This window comes from Danio rerio, chromosome 24 (genome assembly GCF_052040795.2).
Source record: "Danio rerio strain M-AB ecotype USA chromosome 24, GRCz13ab, whole genome shotgun sequence".
Lineage (NCBI taxonomy): Eukaryota > Metazoa > Chordata > Actinopteri > Cypriniformes > Danionidae > Danio > Danio rerio.
In genome coordinates, this window is record NC_141044.1 from 15,738,548 (window position 1) to 15,762,211 (window position 23,664).

The window sequence follows — 23,664 nt, forward strand, 5'->3', positions numbered from 1 at the left end:
TAACAAATACTGTGAGGATTTGCGTATAAACTTAAATACAGTTTTGAACTATAATTATATAGATATATTTAATCTTGTTCTGTTCTAAATACTTTTTTCTCAATGCAATTAAAAAGTTTTTTGTAATGAGCACCATTATAATTTGTGTTTTGTGTTTGCTTTCTGTAATTAATTTCCATAGTGTGGATAGAGATTTTTTTCTGAAACTTAATGGAAACACCGAAAACCCATCCGGCCGAAACCCATCTCTGGGAAACAGTATAGACAAGTACTATTTGTATTTTAAAACATTGCATTAAAGCATAAACATACTTTTTTAAGCGTAGTCTGAGATGAGAAAAGTTTAGGGTCTAGCCCAAAGGTAAAGCCAGGGATGAAAGCCATCCTGAACTAAGAAAAAAAGGAGAACCAGAGGAAGCCAGGCAGAGTAATGCAATACGGATGTTTCCAGCTCAGGACGAGCGGGAACGTGAGGTTTGTAGTTTTGAATAATCATTTTCTTTTTTGACGTTCTGCAGCGGTGGCTTCTGTGCAGTCGGCAGCAAAGCCCTTCCTCTGGCCAACAGGAAGAATCAGCCGGTCCAGCCTGATTGCTTAATGACAGATGCCAGGCGAACAAAGGAGGCTCTGATAGCTTTCAGAAATGAAAAGCTTTCTCTAGGCCTGGATAGTCAGAGAAGGAACTGAAAGGAAAATGAGAGCGAGTGAATGGAAATAGAGAAGAGCTGATTTCAAGGTGTTTATTTTGTCGTTTGCTAGGCTTCTCTCGCAGTTTCCCACACTCCCCACACACGTTTAGGTTTATTTCTTCTACTGGGGACTTCGGATAGTTTAATGAATGAGAAGGGATCAAAAAAAGCTGATGAATTAAACAGAGACAACGTGTTTGTGTTAGACGTAATTATGTAAGGATTGCAGAGGAGGATCTTTACACAGCCTACAGTAGGAACATCTGGTGTTGGTTAGGAGCGATTGTAGGTTTGTAAGAAGCACTGCTTGGTGAACACAGACAAGAAAAGACAAGGAAGAAAAGACAGAGGTGCTTACACTGGATCACACTCGGCTTTCATTACCATCTCAAAGTCAGAGGCATTCAATATACATATGTTTATTTTTACCCAATTTCTGTTTAACTGAAAGAAAAAATTTTCCACACACTTTTCTAAACATAATAGTTTTAATAACTCTTTTATAATAACGGATTTATTTTCTCTTTGCCATGATGACAGTAAATAATATTTTACTAGATATTTTTCAAGATCTTCTCTACAGCTTAAAGTGATATTTAAATGCTTAACTAGGTTAACTAGGCAGGATAGGGTAATTAGGCAAGTTTGTTCTGTGGACTATCAAAAACAAATATAGCTTAAAAGGGTTAATAATTTTGACCCTCAAATATATATATATATTTTTTTTATTGAAAAAGTAAATAAAAAAAATAGTATCAGACATACTGTGAAAATTTCTTTGCTCTGTTAAAAATCATTCGGGAAATATTTAAAAAAGAAAAAGAAATCAAAAGGGCCTATATATTTGGCAAAATGTAAAAACAATATGCCTTATAGTTATAGTTAATTATATTATATTATATTATATTATATTATGTTATGTTATGTTATGTTATGTTATATTATATTATATTATATTATATTATATTATATTATATTATATTATATTATATTATATTATATTATATTATATTATATTATATTATACGTGACGCACTGGCGCAGTTGGTAGTGCTGTCGCCACACAGCAAGAAGGTCACTGGTTCGAGCCTCGGCTGGGTCAGATGGCGTTTCTGTGTGGTGTTTACATGCTCTCCCTGCGTTCATGTGGGTTTTTCTCCGGGTGCTCCAGTTTCCCCCATGCACAGTCCAAAGACATGCAGTACGGTGAATTGGGTAGGCTAAATTGTTCGTAGTATATTAGTGTGTGATTGAGTGTGTGTGTGGATGTTTCCCAGAGATGGGTTGTGGCTGGAAGGGCATCCGCTGCGTAAAAACGTGCTGGATAAGTTGGCGGTTCATTCCGCTGTGGCAACCCCGGATTAATAAAGAGACTAAGCTGAAAAGAAAATGAATAAATGAAGGAATTATATTATATTATGTTTTATTATCTTATGTTTTTATACTAAATCTAGACAGGATTTTTTGGGGGGTGGGGGGAGGGTAACTTTCCTATTCCATTTATTCATTTTTACATTTATAAAATAAGAAAACATTGTATAAAAATATTGTATAATATATTTTAATATAATATATATTTTAATATATATCTGACTGACAGTTATGTTATGGTTATATAAATATCCACATATTATAAGAAATCAAATAGTTTTACAGAAGAAAAATATATTAGTGGAAATATATTTTAACAACAGTTTTATTAGTTTTGCTTTGCCACTATTTATTTAAAAAAAAACAAAGTTTCAAATGTTGGCCTACTACTGTATGTATATAATGTTTAAAATATTACTTGAAATATATTTGACCTTGTATTTTATTTTTTCTGTTTTCATTTTTAATATGTAAAAAAAAATTATTTTGAGTAGTTTTTATCATATTATATTTAGTGTAATTAAATTAAAATTTACAGTACATGAATTAGATTTAGGGCTTGACATTGACACCCGCCAAATGCGGGTAGATTTCAGCTGTGGAAGGTTAGACTGACACTCCCACTAGCCACTTTGGCTGGTTAAAAATACTTTTCAAATGGTAGTTTTCTTGAAAGCAGGGTTCGACAATAAAGATGGCCCAATATTCGTCCAAATGCAATCTTAGAATAGAGAAGCAGCATGACTGACAAAGATAATTATGTTTGCTCAAGCAAAAGAAAGCAGGTGAATAACGAATGCGGAGATGATCACTCGCTCACACAGGGGATGTGAGGCGCGCGATCTGTTAAAAAGCGTGCTCGAAATAGACTGGACAAAAAGTGATGATGGTGCACCACAAGATTGGTGGTGCTCAAGATTTTAAAAATATATTTCTTTCAATTTGACCATTCTTTGAACAGATTATAAACGTTTACCGTGTGCGCGTGAACATCCTTTCATTATCACACACGGTTTGTTTTTTACCTGCTTTATTTTGCTTAGTTATTTTTGTTAATATGGTTTAATTATCATCATTTACAAAAACATTGCTTTAATATGAGATTAACTCCCCATTTATGTGTAGCTAACTGCTGATCTGGGACCTTTAGTGAGGAGAGGTTACTGCGCATATTTTAGATACATGACAATAATTATTTTTTTTTAATCTAAAAGATTTGTTGAATTAAAAAGTACATGTATACAGCTATATTTTGTTAGTTTTAACACATTATCTAAAATTTGTGGCTAAGAAACAATTCATTTATTTTTGGTGTGGTCAAAGAAAAGTTTGGTAAATTCTTAATTTTGAGCCCTGAAAGTCATGTAAAGTAAAAACTATTTGCAATGCGACACTACCCATTTGCTCATGCACATTGAGCAAGCTCATGCACAAAAAATAAAATGAATGAAGTGGCATGTGGACATAATGCAAAATCTAAATCAAGTCATTTAGCATTTCAAAGTCAAACTTTAGCATATAAAATATATTTTCTCTACTACAAAATTGTGGCTAGTAAAAATAGCGATTGGCTAGTAATGTCGGAAATCTACTAGCCACAGTGGCTGGTGATTGAAAAAGTCAATGTCAAGCCCTGAGTATGTACAGTGATGATTTCCAGGATTTTTCTTGTCATATTTTTCTTAAATTAGAAATCCACACAAAACCTTCAAGATGTTGTGTTGAATTTTTTTTTTTACTTAATCATAAATGCTCCTATACATCATTAACCAAATTACAACCAAATTACCTCAACAAACTCTTTACCACTGGCTCAATAATACCACAGACTTCATGCAATATATCCACCATCCCATCCTTCCAACACAGCACCTTCTTGCAGATACCTTCAGCCACCCTTGAAATCAACCACATGCTGTACTAAAGCACTTAAAGCTGGCCCATCCTCGGTCATTAGGCTTAACGGTGTTTACGAGTGCTTAAGAAGCTGCTCTAATGAGTCTCATGAGTTACTGTAAGACATCAGGCCCCGGCGGCTCCATTAGGGCCCGGGTGCCGCTACAAGAGTGCCAGTCAAGTGGTTTATGTGGGCTCCAGCTGTGAGCAGTAATTGCTGGAGGTTGTGCATTCTTTCTCTGCCCTCACTTTCATCCCGGAGGTCTGGAAGCCCACAAACATGACTGTTAATTGTGTGTCGTAATAACCAGCGAATTAAAAGGCAATGTAAACATGCGGTAATGTCGTCGAAAGGAGATGATAACGTGTTAAGAGACTCAACCAGCTGCACGCACTGGAACAACTGCTGGAATGCGGTTTCGCTGGATAGTTTTGTGTGATTGGATGTTTTTAACTTGCTTGCTTCCCTGTAGTAATGGATTTATATTTAAAAGAATAGGTTTTAACTATCTGATAACAATTTAGTTGAACGAGGCATTTATAAGATTCACAAGAAACATTTGTAAGCATGATATGACCTATTTTATGAATATGAATATTTTACGCATGCTTATGACAACTGTCATTAATTGTCATTTTAAATGCAAAGATGGCATTGTTTAAGATGTCTTTGTCATGAAAACTTGACATTACCATTACATACCTTGTCATAAATCTGTCATAAACATGATTGTCCTGAGGTCATTTTATAACAGCATAATTCATATTTTCTTGACCTCAACTGTGGTACAAATTAAACAAGTCATTAAATATTGGTGGTGATGTTACAAAATTGTTTGACACAGTTTAGCAGTGCTTTATTGAAGTGATTATTAAAAGGGCAGTATCAACAGATTTAAAGCAGACATTCTACTCAGATAATTATTTGGGTATACTCAGAGAGGGCAGTATTACTTCTAAACTGGCTACAAAATGTTTGTACACTGTTAGAAAGGGTTGATTAACTCGTCTGCCTTATTTAAATAATCTATACTTTTTATTCTTGTAATTTTTATACTTTTAATATTTTTATTTCATACATGTTTTTATTCTTTTATGTAATTTATTTCTGATTTGCTGTGTGTGTATATATATATGTGTAGGAAACCGTGTGCTGTGGGTAAAAGGTGTGTTTCAATACAGCTACCACCACACATATATTTTAAACCTGTGGGAAGCAGTACTGTATTGACACTTTTAACTAAGAATGTTTAATGACAAATTAATTTAGAAATTTATCAGAAAATATTTATGGCACAATTATTATTGTCTTATGACCACCATGTTTATGACAGATTAATGACAAGTTACTGTATGTTGTCTTAATTGTCAAGTTGACTTATCAAAGAATTCTCAAACAATGTCACCTTTGCATTTAAAATTCCATAACTGAGCTAATGACACTTATTGACAGTTGTCATAATCATGCATAAAATCTCCATATTCTTGATTTTTGTTAAGTCATGATTATAAAAATGTCATGACAGTTTTATGAACAACCCTTCAAATGTTACCAACAATGTTACCAAATCACTGTTTTCAGGGCCTGCTTTGACTGGAACATATTAAAGTCTGTCATGTTTACATATACTCCAGACTGTCATGACATATGTATATATACACTTGTTTATCTATGTAAATGTGTTTTAAGCTGACATGTTTGACGGTTATACTTGTCCATGACACAACGTTCTAAAAATGCATGCATTTTTATTTTACCCCATCTAACTTTCTGCATCTCAGTTTTTCAAAGCAAAACCACACTCTGACCAAACGGCCCCTTACATTGTACTTTGGTTGGAAATCTTTCAGATGCGCCATGTTTTATTTATCCGAAACGGCGCATTTGTCATCATAACAGTTAATACTCAGGATTAAGCGTTTTGACGGAGGCCCCGGCTTTCTGTAATGATTTTGGCCTGTCCAAAGGTCCTCTTCGGGAAACAAATTGGTGCTTCAAAAGTATTACAGATCCACTGCTGACTATCTAGAAACAGATTACACAAATAGCTGGAGGTGTTCCTGAGTCGCGGCTGCAATTGGCAGTCCATCTTTTGGCCCTGTAACACTCGGAGTTCTCCATGTGAGGTCACCCCATCTCACCCCCCCTCACACAAACTTCCAGCCGTCCTCCCCCTTATCTGGGCCTGTGGAGCCCTGGAGAGGAGGAGCAGGGCACAGGGTCAAAGTCTTTTCCTCTTTGGATCTCGGGGCTTGCTGGGAGAGGCTTGGCGAGAGAATGGCTGCATTAGAGCAAGGGTTGGGGGTCAAGATTTTAATTCTGTTAAAGAACAGCTGGTTTGAGTTTCTCTTCACGTCGCTCTCCCCTCCCTCTCCCCACAAATCCAGAGAGATGAAAAATTTGTTCAGAGGGGAACCAGTAAAATAAAAAAGGTTTACGGTCTGAAGCGCTTACCCCTACCCTGCTGTAGCATTAGGCAGGAATGCAATAACGTCAGCATTTGGCCAGGTTCAGATCGAGTTAAAACAAGGAAGTCCTTTTTTTGATGGTATTTTTGTGTCTTAGCAGCCTGTTGAAACTTAATTAAAAGGATTAAAGCTGTGGAAAGGAAATTCTAAATAATGGCTAAAAGAAATTACGCCTTCTAATATTCGATTACCAAGTAAATTGTAAGATTAAAGTTGAACACGTTTAAGTTTTACACTAAATTTCTTTTGTTCTGAAGGTCAATGATGCATTAACTAATGTTTATATTTATGATCTGCCTGCACTAAACCTCTAAAATAAAGCAGCCAAATTATTTTTCAATCCTCAAATCTATTTTGCATGAAGAAACAACCTTAATGTTCCTCACAAACTGTAAATGTCTTGGTTTCCCCTTGTCAGTGTGCAGTATTTTATCAATGTTTAATACGTGGACACCCATGTTTCTTTGCTAACAAGCATTAGTACAATTTCTAATGCTCAAAGTATCGGTATTGTTGTATTTGTGTGTGCGTGTGATTATGTGTTTGTGAATGTGTTTATATATATATGAATGCAAAATTGTCGCTAACAATTTATATGGTTGAATTTATAAAACTAAATAATTTATTAATGTTCAACTTAATTTGTTTGCTTAGATTCAGCCCTAATAAATAGTTTACAATCACTTAATGTCCTTCCTTCCTTAATATCCTTGATTATTTATTTTTTATTTTTTTGTGTGTGTGCTTATATGTCTTTATAAAAATAGATTTTTTTTTTTCTAAAGTTGGGCTATTTTAGTAAAAAATAACCAAACTTCAAGATTAAAAAGCATATTGTAGCTTTGTTTTCTGCTGTTAAATGTTCACTGGTCATTTTTTGATCAACAGGAGAGTTAAATAAGAATAAAGAAGTTGGTAATATCAGTTTACATCTACTGCAGTTTACTTTATTTATTAGTGTTTGTAGTTCAGGATAGGTCAGCAAAAAAAATTATTGTTTCATCATTAATTTATTTACTGAGTTTCTTTGTTCTGTTAAACACAAAAGAAAATATTCTAAAGAATATATATATATATATATATATATATATATATATATATATATATATATATATATATATTTATATATATATATATATATATATATATATATATATATATATATATATACCCCATTTTGAAAATGAATATCCATTTCTCTGTGGATATAGGCAATGTATTTTGGTGCATTTAAACAATACAGATTTATTAAACAGACATATTTATTAAAATAATATTTTAGTCGCTAAACATATTTAGATATTGAAAGATAATACAATTAAATTCAAGCAAAATATTGCAAAAAATATATAATCTACAAAACTTCAACAAAAGTATTCAATTGTTTTGCTTCTCTTGATTTTTCCGCTTTTTTAAATTTGCATTTAATATTTTTCTAAAATATATATAGTTTTTTATTATATAAGCTTCAGACTTGCCTTCAGTACTGACTAATCTTATGTATATGCACAAATATAATATTGTGTACATCTTCCAAGCAAAAAAAATGAATTTAAAAGATAAATTTGTTTGGGGTGTATTTATATATGCTGAGCACGGTAAATAAATAATTTCGGTTTTCATATGATTTTCGGACATTCCTACCCATTCCATGTTTCCATGAGATTTTGTGTTTGATTTGCATGCTCAGGTCCTGCTCACTAACATCCAGAGCGTTTGTGTGGGGAGGGGGAGAGAGAGAGGACTATAAATGGAAAACTAATAACAGATTTTCAGTCTGCTTTCTCCGAAAAGCTGGCCTCGGGCTGTGTTGGTGTGTGGCTCGGCAGCAATCAGAGGTCATAATTTCATTGGCGGTTAGCATCAGGTTCAATTTTTCTAGTACGTTACATTTACCAGAAAGTCTGGTTTGTGTTACTGTGTACACTGGCTGAATCAGCTCTGAGCTGCAGAATCATTCAGCCTCTCCAAGAAGTGGAGACCCTGAAGGGGGCACAGACGCTCTCATTATCCCACAGCTATCTCTTTGTTCAGGCACCGTTCTCTGGACTAGCACATCTAACACCAAGAGGCCGCTTTCACCTCCTGAGAGTCCCGGTCCCATCCCAACTGAGTCTGCGTACCAGCAGATGTGTATATCGAGAGATCCCCCTAGTGGTAGTGGCCAAATGGGTTGGACCCCGGTCCCCTGATGATGGTGTTTATTTTTATTAAGATTTAGCAGGTGGGGGGTTAGAGGCTGGAAGTGGTTGAGGGTTGATTTGAGCTTAGCCTTCAGTTGGGAATTCCTCAGTTGTTGACATTATTCACTTCATGGATTCAAGCTGCCAAATCTTACAAAGTTCTGCACATGAGCACCAATCACTAAATCACTATGTTTTAATAATCCAATCAGCTCATCGTGTTGTTGCTGCTTGTTTTCAGGAATGCGATCAAGTCCATATTGACGATGTGTCGTCGGATGACAATGGGCAGGATTTAAGGTACACTTAGCACAGTATTAGCCATTTCACAGTTTACTTTGACCGAAGTCAAACTCATTGTCTCTTTCTCTCCTCTCTGTTTAGCACATATAATTTTAGCACAGACGGATTCCACGCTGCTGCCACCAGTGCCAACCTGTGTCTGGCCACCGGCGTACGAGGAGGCGTGGACTGGATGAGAAAGCTCGCGTTCCGCTACAGACGAGTAAAAGAAATTTACACCACCTATAAAAATAACGTCGGAGGTAATCCCCCAATAAACTGCTTTGCTAAAATTGCTAGGGAAGAGGGGTGGCGTGTCAACAAAAGCACTCATAGGTTTCTCAAATAATCCCTTATGTAGAAACCACTTGGTCTGAGTAAATTTCGAAATTTCTTAAAGTATTTGCGGGACGGTCCAACTCAAACAATGTTTCTGTTCATTTCAGGTCTGCTTGGCCCGGCCAAAAGGGAAGCCTGGTTGCAATTGCGAGCAGAAATTGAAGCCCTGACTGACTCCTGGTTAACACTGGCACTGAAAGCACTAACATTAATCCACTCAAGGTAGGCCTTAGCACGAGCAAATTATATAGAGCCCATCAGTGATACACATAAATCAGCGAGAGGCATGAATAATGGTGCGCTTCATACTCCAGTGCCCTTAAGGATGATTATTATTTTAAGAAACAGCATTTTTAGCCACCAATTATTTTGTGAATGGTTTAAGGGAAAATTCACCAAAATAAAATATATGTCATAATTTACTCACCTACTTTAATCTTTGGTTAAACACAAGGGAAGATATTTTGAACAATTCTGGTTGCTGGGACTCATCGAGTTCAATATTATTTGTTTTTTTCTACTATTGGAAGTCAATGAGTCCCAGCACCCAGCATTGTACAGCATATCTTCTTTTATGTTCCTTAGAAGAAAGAAACTCACATGAGAGAGAATAAATGATGAGGTGTTTTCCATTGTTAAGTAAACTATCCCTTTATTGATTCATCTTTAAGCTTGTCCTCCCTTAACTTCACATAATTTCCCTTTCAATTACAGATCAAACTGTGTGAACATCTTAGTGACCACAACACAGCTCATACCTGCCCTCGCCAAGGTCCTCCTGTACGGACTGGGAGTAGTATTTCCAATTGAAAACATTTATAGCGCCACTAAAATAGGTAAGTGTGACCTCAGTACTGATCTACCTGTGTCCATGAATGGACTCGATTGGAGTGTGGCCATAATTACGGCGATGTTACATGTAAACATCAAGAGACACATGGCGTGTGATTGGGTTAGGCTGCAGAAGTGGCGGACACACGAGAGGGTTGATGTTCAGGAAGAGGTCTAATCAGGCTGGGATTATTTTCTTGGAGCTCAGCCTCAACCGGGCCTCTCCTTTTCAGGTCTACATATGAAACCACTTCGGCAAATTTATGTCATTCCACTTTGACATTTTTTTCTCTTCTTTCGAGTCTCTCCACTTTTTCGAATGCAAAATAAACACCAACCTTTACTTTCGTACTTTAGTTTGCGCCTCCCTCGCTGTGGAATTTGCATGTGAGGTTGATTTAGCTTGTTAAACTCCATTTGTCCCATGTTCTGGGAGGAATAAGACACACTTAATGCTTCTCAGGCTGCTTTTATCTGGGCATCGATCTTATCGAATCTCCAAGCCAAGGCAAAGTGTTTACACTGCGTAATTTTGTGTAACTTATTGGGTATTTAAAGAGCTCCTCACCGGGACTTGGTCTTGGATGTGGCTTCCTTTGCTTTCCACAGCAAACTAAACCTGTTTCTTCTCTCCGCAGGAAAAGAGAGCTGCTTCGAGAGAGTAATCCAGAGGTTTGGGAGAAAAGTTGTTTATGTGGTGGTGGGGGACGGTGTGGAGGAGGAGCAAGGCTCGAAAAAGGTATGAGGTCTACTAAAATCTTTATGCTCCATTTCCGTTAAACTTTCAATTTCTAAAAGGTGCAGTGGGTGCATTGCAAAAAAAAAAAAAAATGCTTTAATTACTTAGTTTTTAACTTGTTTCAAGTCCAAATATCTGACATTTCTAAAATCAAGAAGCATTTTCTAGACACGTAGCAAGTGTTACTTTGTTTTGAGAAAGAAGTCAAAATTAAGTGGGGTTATCCATTAAACAAGCTAAATTATCTGCCAGTGGAGGTAAGCAAAATTAACTTCATTTCTGACTTATTATTTCTGAACACAAAACATTTTTACTCGTCTAAAAATGCTTCTTTCTAAAAACAAGACAAAACCTCTAAGAAAAACCTTATTTATTTATTTATTTATTTATTTAAAGTACAGTTTGATTGTCTTCAGAAACATTTTATACTGGTTGAACTTATCTTCACATACTCAAGGCAGCCATTAACTTAAGTGGTCAGATGTATTTTAAGATTCTGTGGAAGGTATAGGACCAGGAAAAGTTTGTCTAATCAAAACGTTCAGTCCAAACGTAATGATCAGTTGTTCAACCTGTCTGTCAAAATATGTAATTGCATACCTCTGCGCATCTTGTTTGCGCATAAAGCATTATAGCTCAATCACAGTTTGGCAAGAGCACGGCTGGAAAAAAACACTCTACATTCTTTTTTTTTTTTATAAGTTTGATTTTGTAGTTATTAACTGCACTATAAAGTTTTATCTCTGGTAAATGTTACGTTACATATTGTAGTAACGTTATGTAGTTCATGCATTCAGGAAGCGTAGCTTTAGATACCGATTTGTTGGGTGCGTTATTGGCTTTCAGTGCTTTCAGACTAACAGCATTTTCCAAGACCTCACCTTTAAGTCCGTTCTCTGAAAATGTAGAAACAGTAATTCAACATTGTAATCAATGTTTGTTGTTATGGTAATTTCCTTGATAGCTCAAATGTAAAGTAGGCCGAGATGACATACATTGTGAGACTGTCCCATTGGTAATGCTAGACAAGTCCTCTCAGGCATGAATAGAACAGAAGCAGTCATGAATACAACATGCGTTTAAGAGGTTTAAATCATTGTTAGATCACAGCTAGAGTTTTGAAGCCAACGATTAACCTACAGTGAAAGCTTAATGAGACTATTTTCAATTTCACAAGGTTGTTTTTACAGCATTGATGTTGTAATGCAATTACAATACATTCAGTTAAATAAAGCACTTAATTAGTTGATCAAACGTAAAACGAGATGAAAGATCAACAATAGCAACAGGCTAGTGCAGAAATTCCATTGAAAATACTGGGGTAAAATAAACTGTCATATTTTAAAGACATGGCAGGAATTGCAATTTAATGCAGTATTTCTTGTCAGATCTGAGACCTTCTTCATTTCGTATAACAGCCAGTGAAGATCTCTGGTTATAAAGAAATCAGATCTTAAACATGACAGTTTTGTAATTGAAAGACAGTTGACCGGAGCCCCTTGGGCTGCCTGTTTGGAAATTAAAGGTCCATGTGCATATAGCCCATTGAGGATATTCAGAAGAACATTAGGACTGTCAGAAGAGCAGACAAAAAATAAATTGTCTTATTTCTAGTCCAGACATCTATGAATTCTTAAATCAAAAAGCTAAATAGTAATATTAATATTAAATATTACAGATAAAAAAAAAATATTATTTTGTTTTCAGAAATAATAAGTATAAATTAAGTAGGTTTTTAATTAAAACAAGCTAAATAATCTGCCAGTGGGGTAAGTAAAGTAATCTTATATCAAACCCAAAGCAAGATTATTTTACATACCCCATTGGGAGATAGGAAAAACTAACTTAATTTTGACATTACATCTGAAGGCAAGATATTTTCTTACTTGTCTAGAACAAGCTTCTTGATTTAAGATTATTTTGTTTTTAAATCTAGACTTGAAACAAGATAAAATTTAAAGCAAGAAATGCATTTTTTTGCAGCGGGAGAGTTGTTTTCCTCCGTTCCTGTTGTTCAAACTAGAATATCTATGTTACCTGCCACCAGTGTATTCGGAATGTCTGCCAACTTTTTTTCTCAATGTATATAAACCACCTCAGAAGCTGAAATTATGCAGTATGTAATTAATTTTCAAAGCAGGCTGTTGTTCAGAAAGGTTAAAACAGCGTTGATTTGATTCTTTATTATACTGTGCCAACTGATTAGTTCCATGTTGTCAATTAATCATGCAAGGAATGTGTACATGGGAAGTTTAAGTTCTACTTGTCAGTCCCCATTTCCTCCGCCACAAATGGTTTAGATGTACTTGTAGCACAGAGGATTTTAATAAGTCCTTGGCGGTTAAGAAAGCCAGCTTGATACAAAATGCCACAGTTTTGTCAGATACAACGTTAGTGTCAAGGGTGACTTTGTATTAAACCACCAAAGCAAAGTCAAACCTTTGTATACTTTATTTTTTCTATCGTATCCCAGAAACAATTCCCCTCTACTTAATAACTCGACCGAGGCAAACAGAGATACCATCTCTGGCTTTTAAAGTTAAAAGCAAAGACAATTTACAAAACAAAAGAAAAGAGTCTTTTAAGGGTCAGTGCAAGCTTCTCTAAGCGGAACATATGCCTGAGAGAGGCTATACCTTTGATAAGACTCAGTAATGGTTTGTGTGTGGACGACTCGGAGCTGACAAGCTTCTTTCATTCTGGCAGAATCATATTTCCCCGTGGCCTCTCTTAGGAACAATGTCTCATTTGCAATGTTGTGTCCGGATATGTTTATCCAGAGGTGCTGTACAGCTAGGGGAAAAATGAAAAGACCACTTGAAAAGTCTGGTTTTTGTTTTTTGTTTTTTCCTGGAGTTGATGATGGGTTTTCTCTTATGACATTTATTCTGAATTACGAATGAAAAAATTGGTATGTTAACAATTGTTTAATGTTGCACACCATAACAAAAAGGTGTTTTGTTTTCAGTCATGTTTATATGCATTTTAAAACTAATTTTTTTACTTTAGAAGTAAAAAAAAGACATGAAAAATATGCAGTGGTGGGTAAAATATATATACAGTTGAGTCAGAATTATTAGCCCCCCTGATTAATTTTTCCCAAAAATACGTTTAACAGAGAGATTTTTATATATTTTTATATAATTATATTTTTAATATTATTTTTAACAATTTCTAATAACTGAATTATTTGATCTTTGCCATGATGACAGTAAATAATATTTGACTATATATTTTTCAAGACACTTCTATACAGCTTAAAGTGATATTTAAAGGCTTAACTGGGTTAATTAGGTTAACTAGGCAGGTGAGAGTAATTAGGCAAGTTATTGTATAATGATGGCTAACAATTTATTTTGACCTTAAAATGTTTTGTTTTTTTAATGTAAAAATGCTTTCATTCTATCAAAAATAAAACAACAAGACTAATAAAACTTTTAAATAAAACTAATAAAGACTTTTTACAAATGAAAAAAAAATATATAGACATACTGTGAAAATTACCTTGTCCTGTTAAAATTAATTTGGGAAATATTTTAAAAAGAAAAAAAGGGGTCTAATAATTCTGACTTTAACTGTATAATCACAAAAATAAAACACTGTTTCATTAGTAATATGAAAGTATGTCTTCTTAGTAATGTAAAAGTATGTATTGTATTATTTGAGGTTTTTATAATAACACAATTCTAATATATCAATTGTAATATTTTATTTTTTACCCAGTATGGAACATATATATTTTTCTGACCAAGTATAATTTAAATGAATGAATAAATAAATAAAAAATAAATAAAACAAATAAATAAATAAATAAATAAATAAATAAATAAATAAATAAATAAATAAATAAATAAATAAATAAATAAATTTATTTGAAATAAAATAATAAAATAATAAATACATTTTCAACATTTTACTTACAACTTTACCTAATAAACTCAGTAAATGCAGAGCAGTTTTCAGGTAGTCTGTGATATTTTCATTTATTTTTCCCTCGCAGTATATATAGTGCGGTCAACAGTTATTTCCCACCAGGTGTTCCTTTTTCCTAAGAAGTCATAAAATCCTATGATTTATTTCATGATGGTTCTTACTTGTTTTATGTGTCCTATTTTTATTGTATTTGTTTTTTAACTTTATTAAAATTGATTCAAATGTATAAATATTTATTAAACAAATATGTATTTATTAATATTGGAGCATTTATTTGCCAATTATCAGGTAGAAACGTACAAGAAAAAAAAGCTAAAACAGGAAATGATGCTATAAAAGGGACCCCTGCAGACCATTATGACTGTGTCAAGGTTCATAAGTTTCTTAAAATATCTAATTTGACCTTTGACCAAGCAAGATTAGTTCAGGTTGCAAAAGTATAATGAGACTCAAAAAAAAATGTAATAAGAATTAGGAACGAATAATATTAATTCATGATAATTCTTAAAAAAAGTGATGTTTATGCTAAAAAAAATAATAATAATACTTCTTCATTTATTTAAGGTACTTCTTCATTCATTTACTTCTTCATTTAAGGTGTATGTACCATGTGAGTAACACTTTAAAATAATTTAAAAAAAAAAATCCATTAGTTAATGTATTTACTAACAAGAACAAACTGTTAGTAATACATTTTATATTGTATTTATTGTTGTATTCATAATGCTGTTATAGTAAATAATGTTAGTTCATGTTACTCTCAGTGCATTGACTAATGCTAACATTCATTATGTTAACATGCATTAGTTAATGTTGAACTATGGTTAATAATGGTTTACAAGGTTATTTAATGTTAGCATATGCATTAACCAATGGCCCATTATTCCAAAGTGTTACCAAAATATGTCATCTATTTTTTTATTTTTTTTGTTTACTTGATGGTTGGCAGTTTATTCCACTGTGGTGACCCCTGATTAATAAAGATGTATAAATGAAAATTAATGTATACATGAGAAGTTGATGGTTACACTGCCTGATAATATTTGAACTGAAAACAAAACCAACATAAATCCCTCTCAAAAATTGCCGTTATTATTCATACTATCTAAAATGCTATTTAGTGAATGATCTCACAGGTACGGGTGCCGCTTTGGTGCTTGTAGTTTGTAAACACTTCCTCTTCTCAAGTCCCGTGTGATGTTACGGCCCATCGAGGCTGTTCAGACGGCACTCATGGGCGTGATTGTTTTCCTAAGTCAAGTATTCATTGCAGGTTTTGTGTTTCTTTATTTTCACTCTCTCTCTTTCCCTCTGTGTCTTTCCAGCACAACATGCCTTTCTGGAGGATCTCTAGTCACTCTGACCTCATGGCCCTGCACCACGCTCTGGACCTGGAGTATTTGTAGCACTGTGACGGCCCCGTTGCTCCGTCCCCGGGCCATTCAGGGGCCCCTGCAGACCCAGCACCATCAGCCTGCTGCGTCGCCCGAGCGTCTGCGTTCTGATAGCACCAGACCAAAAAAAATAAAAAATAAAAAATGTTCACATTCAAACATACAGAGAGAGACTCAGCGTGTTGACACATGGCCGCAATTCGTCTTAACCCTAAACCTTTTTCGAAGTGGAGGAGAGTGAATTTATGGCACTGCAGCTGCTGGCCCTGGTTACTGTGAATTGGCTTTTTTTTTTTTTCCGAAGCCATCAAAATGTTTTACAGCCCTGTCTACGCGGGGGGACTCGGCAAGGGTTCACACCTGTGACAAAAACTGAGCTACCGATGCCTTTGGAACTCAGCAGGACTCCGATCCCACTGCGACTTGGTGTAATGTTTTGTCTCTTCATGTCTTTTTTTTTAAACGATGGTACAAAGACTGTCGGGCAAGGCCCCTTGCTTTTCTTTTTCCTCGTTTTGCCAGCTCTCCCTATTGTCCAGGATGTCCTTCGCTTCTTATTTATAATCCCAGAGACTTTGTGGAGTGGCACTGGCCCTAATAAAAAAAGGCAATTTGTTTTAGAAAGACTTGTGCCTTTTCAGATCAAGTACTTTGATTACTTCTTGAACAAGAAGTTTATGGAGGAAACACGAAAAATGGATTTTCTAAGTAATTTAAGGAAGAAAAAAAAACTACAAATTTAAGGAAATGTTATTTACATTGCAGAGACAATCGTGTACAGGCATTTTTTTGTTCTGTTGTGTGTGTAAATTTGTAATCACTGGACTATTCCTTCCTATATTGATTAAGGTACATGCTGTGGAAAGCTGTTTCATGGAAGTACTTAAGTACATAAAGGCGTTTGCGCAGTAGCTCGCGCAAAGCTTGAAAGTGTTGACGTTTTCATTCAATAAATAAGTGTAGATAAGGTTTTGTTTTTTTGTGATAATTTTTTGTCATGACCAAAAGCATGGATGTCACGTGTCAATAATTACTTTTTTTTTTCTCTTTTTAGTAATGTTTTATTTCTTATTGCAAAAAAGTTTTATGCTTAGATTTTTTTGTTTTCTTTCAAGTCCATATATCTAAATATTCTTAGATCAAGAAGTTTTTTTCAGAAATAATATGCTAATATTAAGTGAGTTTTTAATTTTAAAAAAGCTACATAATCTGCAAATGGGGTAAGCAAAATAACCTTGTTTTTCCTTTTGACTTTAAAAAATAATTTTATTACCCCATTGGCAGATTATTTTGCTTGTTTAAAGGAAAAACTCAATTCATTTTGGCATATTGTTTCTTAAAACAAGACAATATGTTTTGCTTGTTTAGAAAATTCTTCTTGATCTAAGAATTTTTAGAAATTTGAACTAAAAACAAGACACAAAATCTAAGTAAGAAAATCATTGTTTTGCAGTGTAGTAGATTTCTGGTGGTGAGACTGATGAATGGTGGAAATTAATTTAAGTCCAGACTGTAGCTCAAACTCCAACGAAGAACATAATCAGCGTAACATTAATAATACCAACAATAATAATCTTCTGAATGTCAAGCTTTCAAAACTGATTGTAAATGTCTGTGTTCCCTAATATTATCCCGAGTCGGAGCGTCCTGGATGGGGAATTAAGCTTAAATAAGCTTTTATTATCTTTTGTACAACAGCAACTCTTGTACAGCAAGTGTAATTTTTGTATGAAGTAGTCTTTTTATTTTGATTGTGTCCACTTGGAAATCGCTGTAGTCGAATTTTCATGATGCATATTGGTAGTTCTAAGGTATCGGTGGACTGGAAACTTTAGCTCTTAGACTTTAAGAAAGCCACTACTCACTCACACCTACACACACACATGCAATGGAGTTGAGAACATACATGTGCTATCGACTGTGAATTTCCCCAGCTAACTCGATCTGTTTTTAATTTTCCCTCCCGGCACATGATGATGATGTTCGGCTCCTGCAGGTGAGGTCGTCTTTTCTGGCCTAGTTTTTCTCAGCACATTTACAATTTCAGCCTTTCGTATTGCATCGCCCGCCACCCCTTCCCCTCCATATCGCCCCCATTACTGGGGAATCACATTTTGCTGCTAGATCACAGTAACAATAGATGTTTTCTAGATTTACCACAGCATTTTTTTTAAACAAATGATGCAATCATAATGCAAACTGGAAATAATTTACAGTTTATGTGGGTCTCATTGTGAAACACAGTTTGTTGTGTCTGCAAAAAAAAGAAAGAAAAAAAGATGTGTACAGATGTTTTTGACATTTATTATTTGATTGTGTTTAAATTAATAAAAACTGATTTGTGAACTGTTACATGCAATTTTCCCCCTTTTTGCGAGCAATTGAAATGGTGCCTCTGCAATTTTCTGCTATGGAGTTTGTATTTGTTAACTGTTTGGTTTTTAGAATGGCAGACATCTGATGGTACTTGTAGGAGTATCTGATGTTTGTCCAGAGATCATTATATTAACATTTTACATGCACAGGATGACTTTATAAAAGTCTTTTTAAATCTGTTTTATTATGGGAATGTGGCCTCTTCTGTCATTCGGTGGTCTGCAATTCAGCATTTTGCCCCCGACAGATTCTCAGACAACACGTCATGTAAGGCACTTTTGTTTGAAACATTGTAACTGATGTAATCCCCTATAAAAAGGCTCTCATCTCTGTGCAAAGCAACTGTTAAAACAATATGTGGGATTTCAGAGTGTACATTTATTATCAACATTTTTAGTTGATTTCGCTTCCAGATGCATAGATGATGCTATACTGTATGTCTCAGCATTTATATGACGTTTTCTGCCAAAAACGTGAATGTTTTTGTGTATTTTGCCAGTTTGGTTCTATTTTTGTGACTGAAGATCATAGACTGTAAAAGATATGGACATAGTATTCGTGACATCACCCAAAGGTTACTGAAGAGCGCAAATGAGCTACAAATCCCAGTCATGCACCTCTCACACACACACACACATGTTCCAGACTCCACTGATTGCACACACTCACAGCCGGAGGCTCATCATGGACTGATTACGAGGACTATAAAGTCAGCATACAAAAACACTGAAGTGGCTGAGTCTTCTGTCACGTGAATTGATGCAGAGAACAGAGTGCAGATCCAAATACAGGTTTATTGAGAGAATGGTTGGGCAAGCAACGATCAATGCAGGGGCAAACAGATGTACACAGGCAATCCAGAGTCGTAGTCAAAATAACAGGCAGATGGTCAAAAAGGTGAGAAGTATACAACGTAAACAAACAAATCAAAGTGAGGGTCAAAAACACAGAAGGCAAGGAAAATGCACAGTAATGTTCACTTAATAGTTCAACAAGACGTGTGTGTGAAACAAAGGGGTTTAAAGTTTATTCTCAATTGCTTCGGTGCATGTCTCACAACACTATTAACATCTGCACAACAGTTAATGCATTTTTCAAAATAGTTAGTCATTTGAGCACATCATAGTAGCAGTTTCTCATTCCTTCCAACAAATTGTAAATGCTGCATGCATCAATTGCTTTCATACAACTCTCTGCTGTTTTACAACATTATTATTCGCTTGTGTCATGTCAGTCAAGATTAACTAAACGTGTTAATGCTGAATTGTCTTTCAATATTAAACTAATCGTCCTCATTACATTACTTATGTTGTTACATACAAAAATGGTGAACAAGTTGTCAAAATCTGTCAAGCTAATTGTATATACATAAAAAAAATTAATAAATGTTTTTTTTTTTTTTTTCTGAAAATGTCTTCTAAAATGAACAATTCCATTAATGATTTACAGACCTGTATATGTTGTAGGTTCAGTTCTAATATGTCCTGCAATATTGTTTACCGTTGTGCACAGCTCTACCCAAAGGGAGTTTATGTTTGTTGTGAATAAGGGTGTGTTTATTATTTTGCACAATGCTTGCAAAGAGAATATATAGTAAAAATATCAAACATGCATATTCAGTCCTCTCAGATACCTCACTAAATGTAGTGATGCCTAACTTTACTGTAGTTTTCATTCACCTGTACCACATGTCTTTGGACTGTGGGGGACACCGGAGCACCCGGAGGAAACCCACACGAAGGCAGGGAGAACATGCAAACTCCTTGTCGGGCCACCGATCGCATCATCATTTTCTTTTATAGGTGACCGAGCCAAATACTGGCCTGGCATATATTATACAGCTTTTGTCTGTTTTCGTAGATGTTTAAATGAAGGGAAGTTTAATATTAACATGCAAACTCCAAACTCCTTGACCTTCTTGCTGTGAGGCGACAGCACTACCTACTGTGCCACTGCCTCGCCTAATGACAGCAATACTTGCTTTTGAGAAATGAGCTATCCATTTTGAGCAAGTGACAAGCCTTTGCAAGTTATCAACTAGGTTTTGCAGTTTGTTATATTTGTTTTGAGAAATGCAGTAACTGTTGTACAGAAATCCATTAGTGTTTTGAGAAACGCACCAAAGCCACTGAGAAAAACTGTAAATAGTCCAAATAATCAATGATCATGAGTATCAGCCATGTGTGTGCATGTCCAATGACTGTCAGCTGTGGCAGAAGTGATTTGTGCAAAGGCTTCTGGGACATGGAGTTCAGTAGGAAGTGATTTCCAAATGGAGAAAACACAGCTGGTGATTGCTACAAACTACAGGAAGTAATCTTCAGCAGAGAACACACTGCTGGTTATCACAACAAGTTTACAATCTCTTTCACTGGTTGGTGATTGTTTCGCACGCAGTGAACAGTGAAAATAAATAATGGCATAGTGGTCTACCTAAACAGTATTGTTATTTTCAAAATGACTTAAAGACAATCAAGCAAATTTTCATTTTTTTTAAAACCACGACTAAATTTGATAATGAGCCTGATCAAGGAGATCTCAAGAAGATTGAACTGTGCCCCTGGATTAGGAAAGCAGGAGTCAGATCAACAACAACATGACGGAAGAGCTTACTGTGTGCTCTTCTTGAAGATTAGACTGAGTGAGTCATTTTATTATCTTTTGTTCATTTGGAAGAGAACTGAATGTCAGTGGTGTTAGTAAACTGAAGAGTGATGTTTCCAAAGATTTATGTTTATTGCTGTTTGTTTGTTCTTATCCATGATTGACCCATAACGTTATATGGCACAAAACAATTAAAGATCATTTAGAAAGGTGATGCGCTTTTGTTTTGCTATCATCATTTAATGACATCATGTTCCAGGAAAACTGAATTTTTAGGGTGGACGTCGGTCACAGTAACTTGTACTGTATTTCTTGGTGTTGTTCTGGAAATTATTCATTTACCAATTAAGCACGGATTTAGATGGTTTTGACCACCAGGTATGTGCTGTTTCAATGCTTCAGAATGGTAAATAATTTTGCAAATGTTCAGTTGTTTTGAATTTTTCAAAAGCTTAGTTTCTCCGATCAGTAACATACACATCATTGTCGGGCCACCGATCGCATCATCATTTTCTTTTATAGGTGACCGAGCCAAATACTGGCCTGGCATATATTATACAGCTTTTGTCTGTTTTCGTAGATGTTTAAATGAAGGGAAGTTTAATATTAACATGCAAACTCCAAACTCCTTGACCTTCTTGCTGTGAGGCGACAGCACTACCTACTGTGCCACTGCCTCGCCTAATGACAGCAATACTTGCTTTTGAGAAATGAGCTATCCATTTTGAGCAAGTGACAAGCCTTTGCAAGTTATCAACTAGGTTTTGCAGTTTGTTATATTTGTTTTGAGAAATGCAGTAACTGTTGTACAGAAATCCATTAGTGTTTTGAGAAACGCACCAAAGCCACTGAGAAAAACTGTAAATAGTCCAAATAATCAATGATCATGAGTATCAGCCATGTGTGTGCATGTCCAATGACTGTCAGCTGTGGCAGAAGTGATTTGTGCAAAGGCTTCTGGGACATGGAGTTCAGTAGGAAGTGATTTCCAAATGGAGAAAACACAGCTGGTGATTGCTACAAACTACAGGAAGTAATCTTCAGCAGAGAACACACTGCTGGTTATCACAACAAGTTTACAATCTCTTTCACTGGTTGGTGATTGTTTCGCACGCAGTGAACAGTGAAAATAAATAATGGCATAGTGGTCTACCTAAACAGTATTGTTATTTTCAAAATGACTTAAAGACAATCAAGCAAATTTTCATTTTTTTTAAAACCACGACTAAATTTGATAATGAGCCTGATCAAGGAGATCTCAAGAAGATTGAACTGTGCCCCTGGATTAGGAAAGCAGGAGTCAGATCAACAACAACATGACGGAAGAGCTTACTGTGTGCTCTTCTTGAAGATTAGACTGAGTGAGTCATTTTATTATCTTTTGTTCATTTGGAAGAGAACTGAATGTCAGTGGTGTTAGTAAACTGAAGAGTGATGTTTCCAAAGATTTATGTTTATTGCTGTTTGTTTGTTCTTATCCATGATTGACCCATAACGTTATATGGCACAAAACAATTAAAGATCATTTAGAAAGGTGATGCGCTTTTGTTTTGCTATCATCATTTAATGACATCATGTTCCAGGAAAACTGAATTTTTAGGGTGGACGTCGGTCACAGTAACTTGTACTGTATTTCTTGGTGTTGTTCTGGAAATTATTCATTTACCAATTAAGCACGGATTTAGATGGTTTTGACCACCAGGTATGTGCTGTTTCAATGCTTCAGAATGGTAAATAATTTTGCAAATGTTCAGTTGTTTTGAATTTTTCAAAAGCTTAGTTTCTCCGATCAGTAACATACACATCATTGTCGGGCCACCGATCGCATCATCATTTTCTTTTATAGGTGACCGAGCCAAATACTGGCCTGGCATATATTATACAGCTTTTGTCTGTTTTCGTAGATGTTTAAATGAAGGGAAGTTTAATATTAAACTAATTTCGAGAGGAGCACATGCTCATGATTGACCCAGCTGCACCAGACAACTAACTTCGTCTGAAAGAACCTAATTGGTTCTAATATGATTTCCCTATTTAGAATTTGTAAGGAATACTTTTCTGAAATTGTATTATTAAGGAGAATATCTGAATATCCGAATATAAAACCAACTTTACTTTTATCTCAGCCATCTGGTATTTCTGTGCAAATTTTGCATGCTCTCCCCGTGTTCCATGCGGGTTCCTCGGGTTTCCCCCCGCCCTCCAGATATGCTCTATATTATAGACAAAATAAGCCTAAATCTTTTTTTCAGTGTCTTACGCTAAGGAAATTCTCCTTAGCCTCAGCTACGGGAGAGTTTTGAGATCGACCTGAGCTCAATCTCTCCTCGCCCTGCGAAAGAGAGAGAGTCTTTAGCCAGAGGATCCCTTGAGTTCAGAGCTCTCTCCTGGGACAGCAAGCCAAACAAGCTATTTATAAATCATGAGCTAAGTGTGAATTCTTGAATTATTTTTAAAAGTGTAAAAGGGATTTTTTTTAAACATTTCTATTTTTGATTACATCATTATCATGTAAACAGGAAAAATGCATATCGTTTTGTTCTGACTACTGTCTGATC

The 23,664-nt window shown here is 35.1% G+C and overlaps 1 protein-coding gene across 34 annotated transcripts in view; it reads left to right on the top strand.

Moving 5' to 3' along the window:
- Window positions 1-18,480, top strand: part of eya1 (EYA transcriptional coactivator and phosphatase 1) — a 272,169-nt gene extending 253,689 nt beyond the window's left edge. For 33 of the 34 annotated variants that reach the window (XM_087308133.1, XM_087308138.1, XM_087308135.1 and 30 more), the window contains 6 exons: window positions 8,850-8,908; window positions 8,993-9,153; window positions 9,337-9,451; window positions 9,944-10,065; window positions 10,699-10,799; window positions 16,058-18,480. In XM_087308133.1, coding sequence (XP_087164259.1) covers window positions 8,850-8,908; window positions 8,993-9,153; window positions 9,337-9,451; window positions 9,944-10,065; window positions 10,699-10,799; window positions 16,058-16,138 — 639 coding nt within the window. In that variant the 3' untranslated portion in view covers window positions 16,139-18,480. 34 annotated transcript variants of the gene reach the window in all.
- The last annotated feature ends 5,184 nt before the right edge of the window (window positions 18,481-23,664 follow it).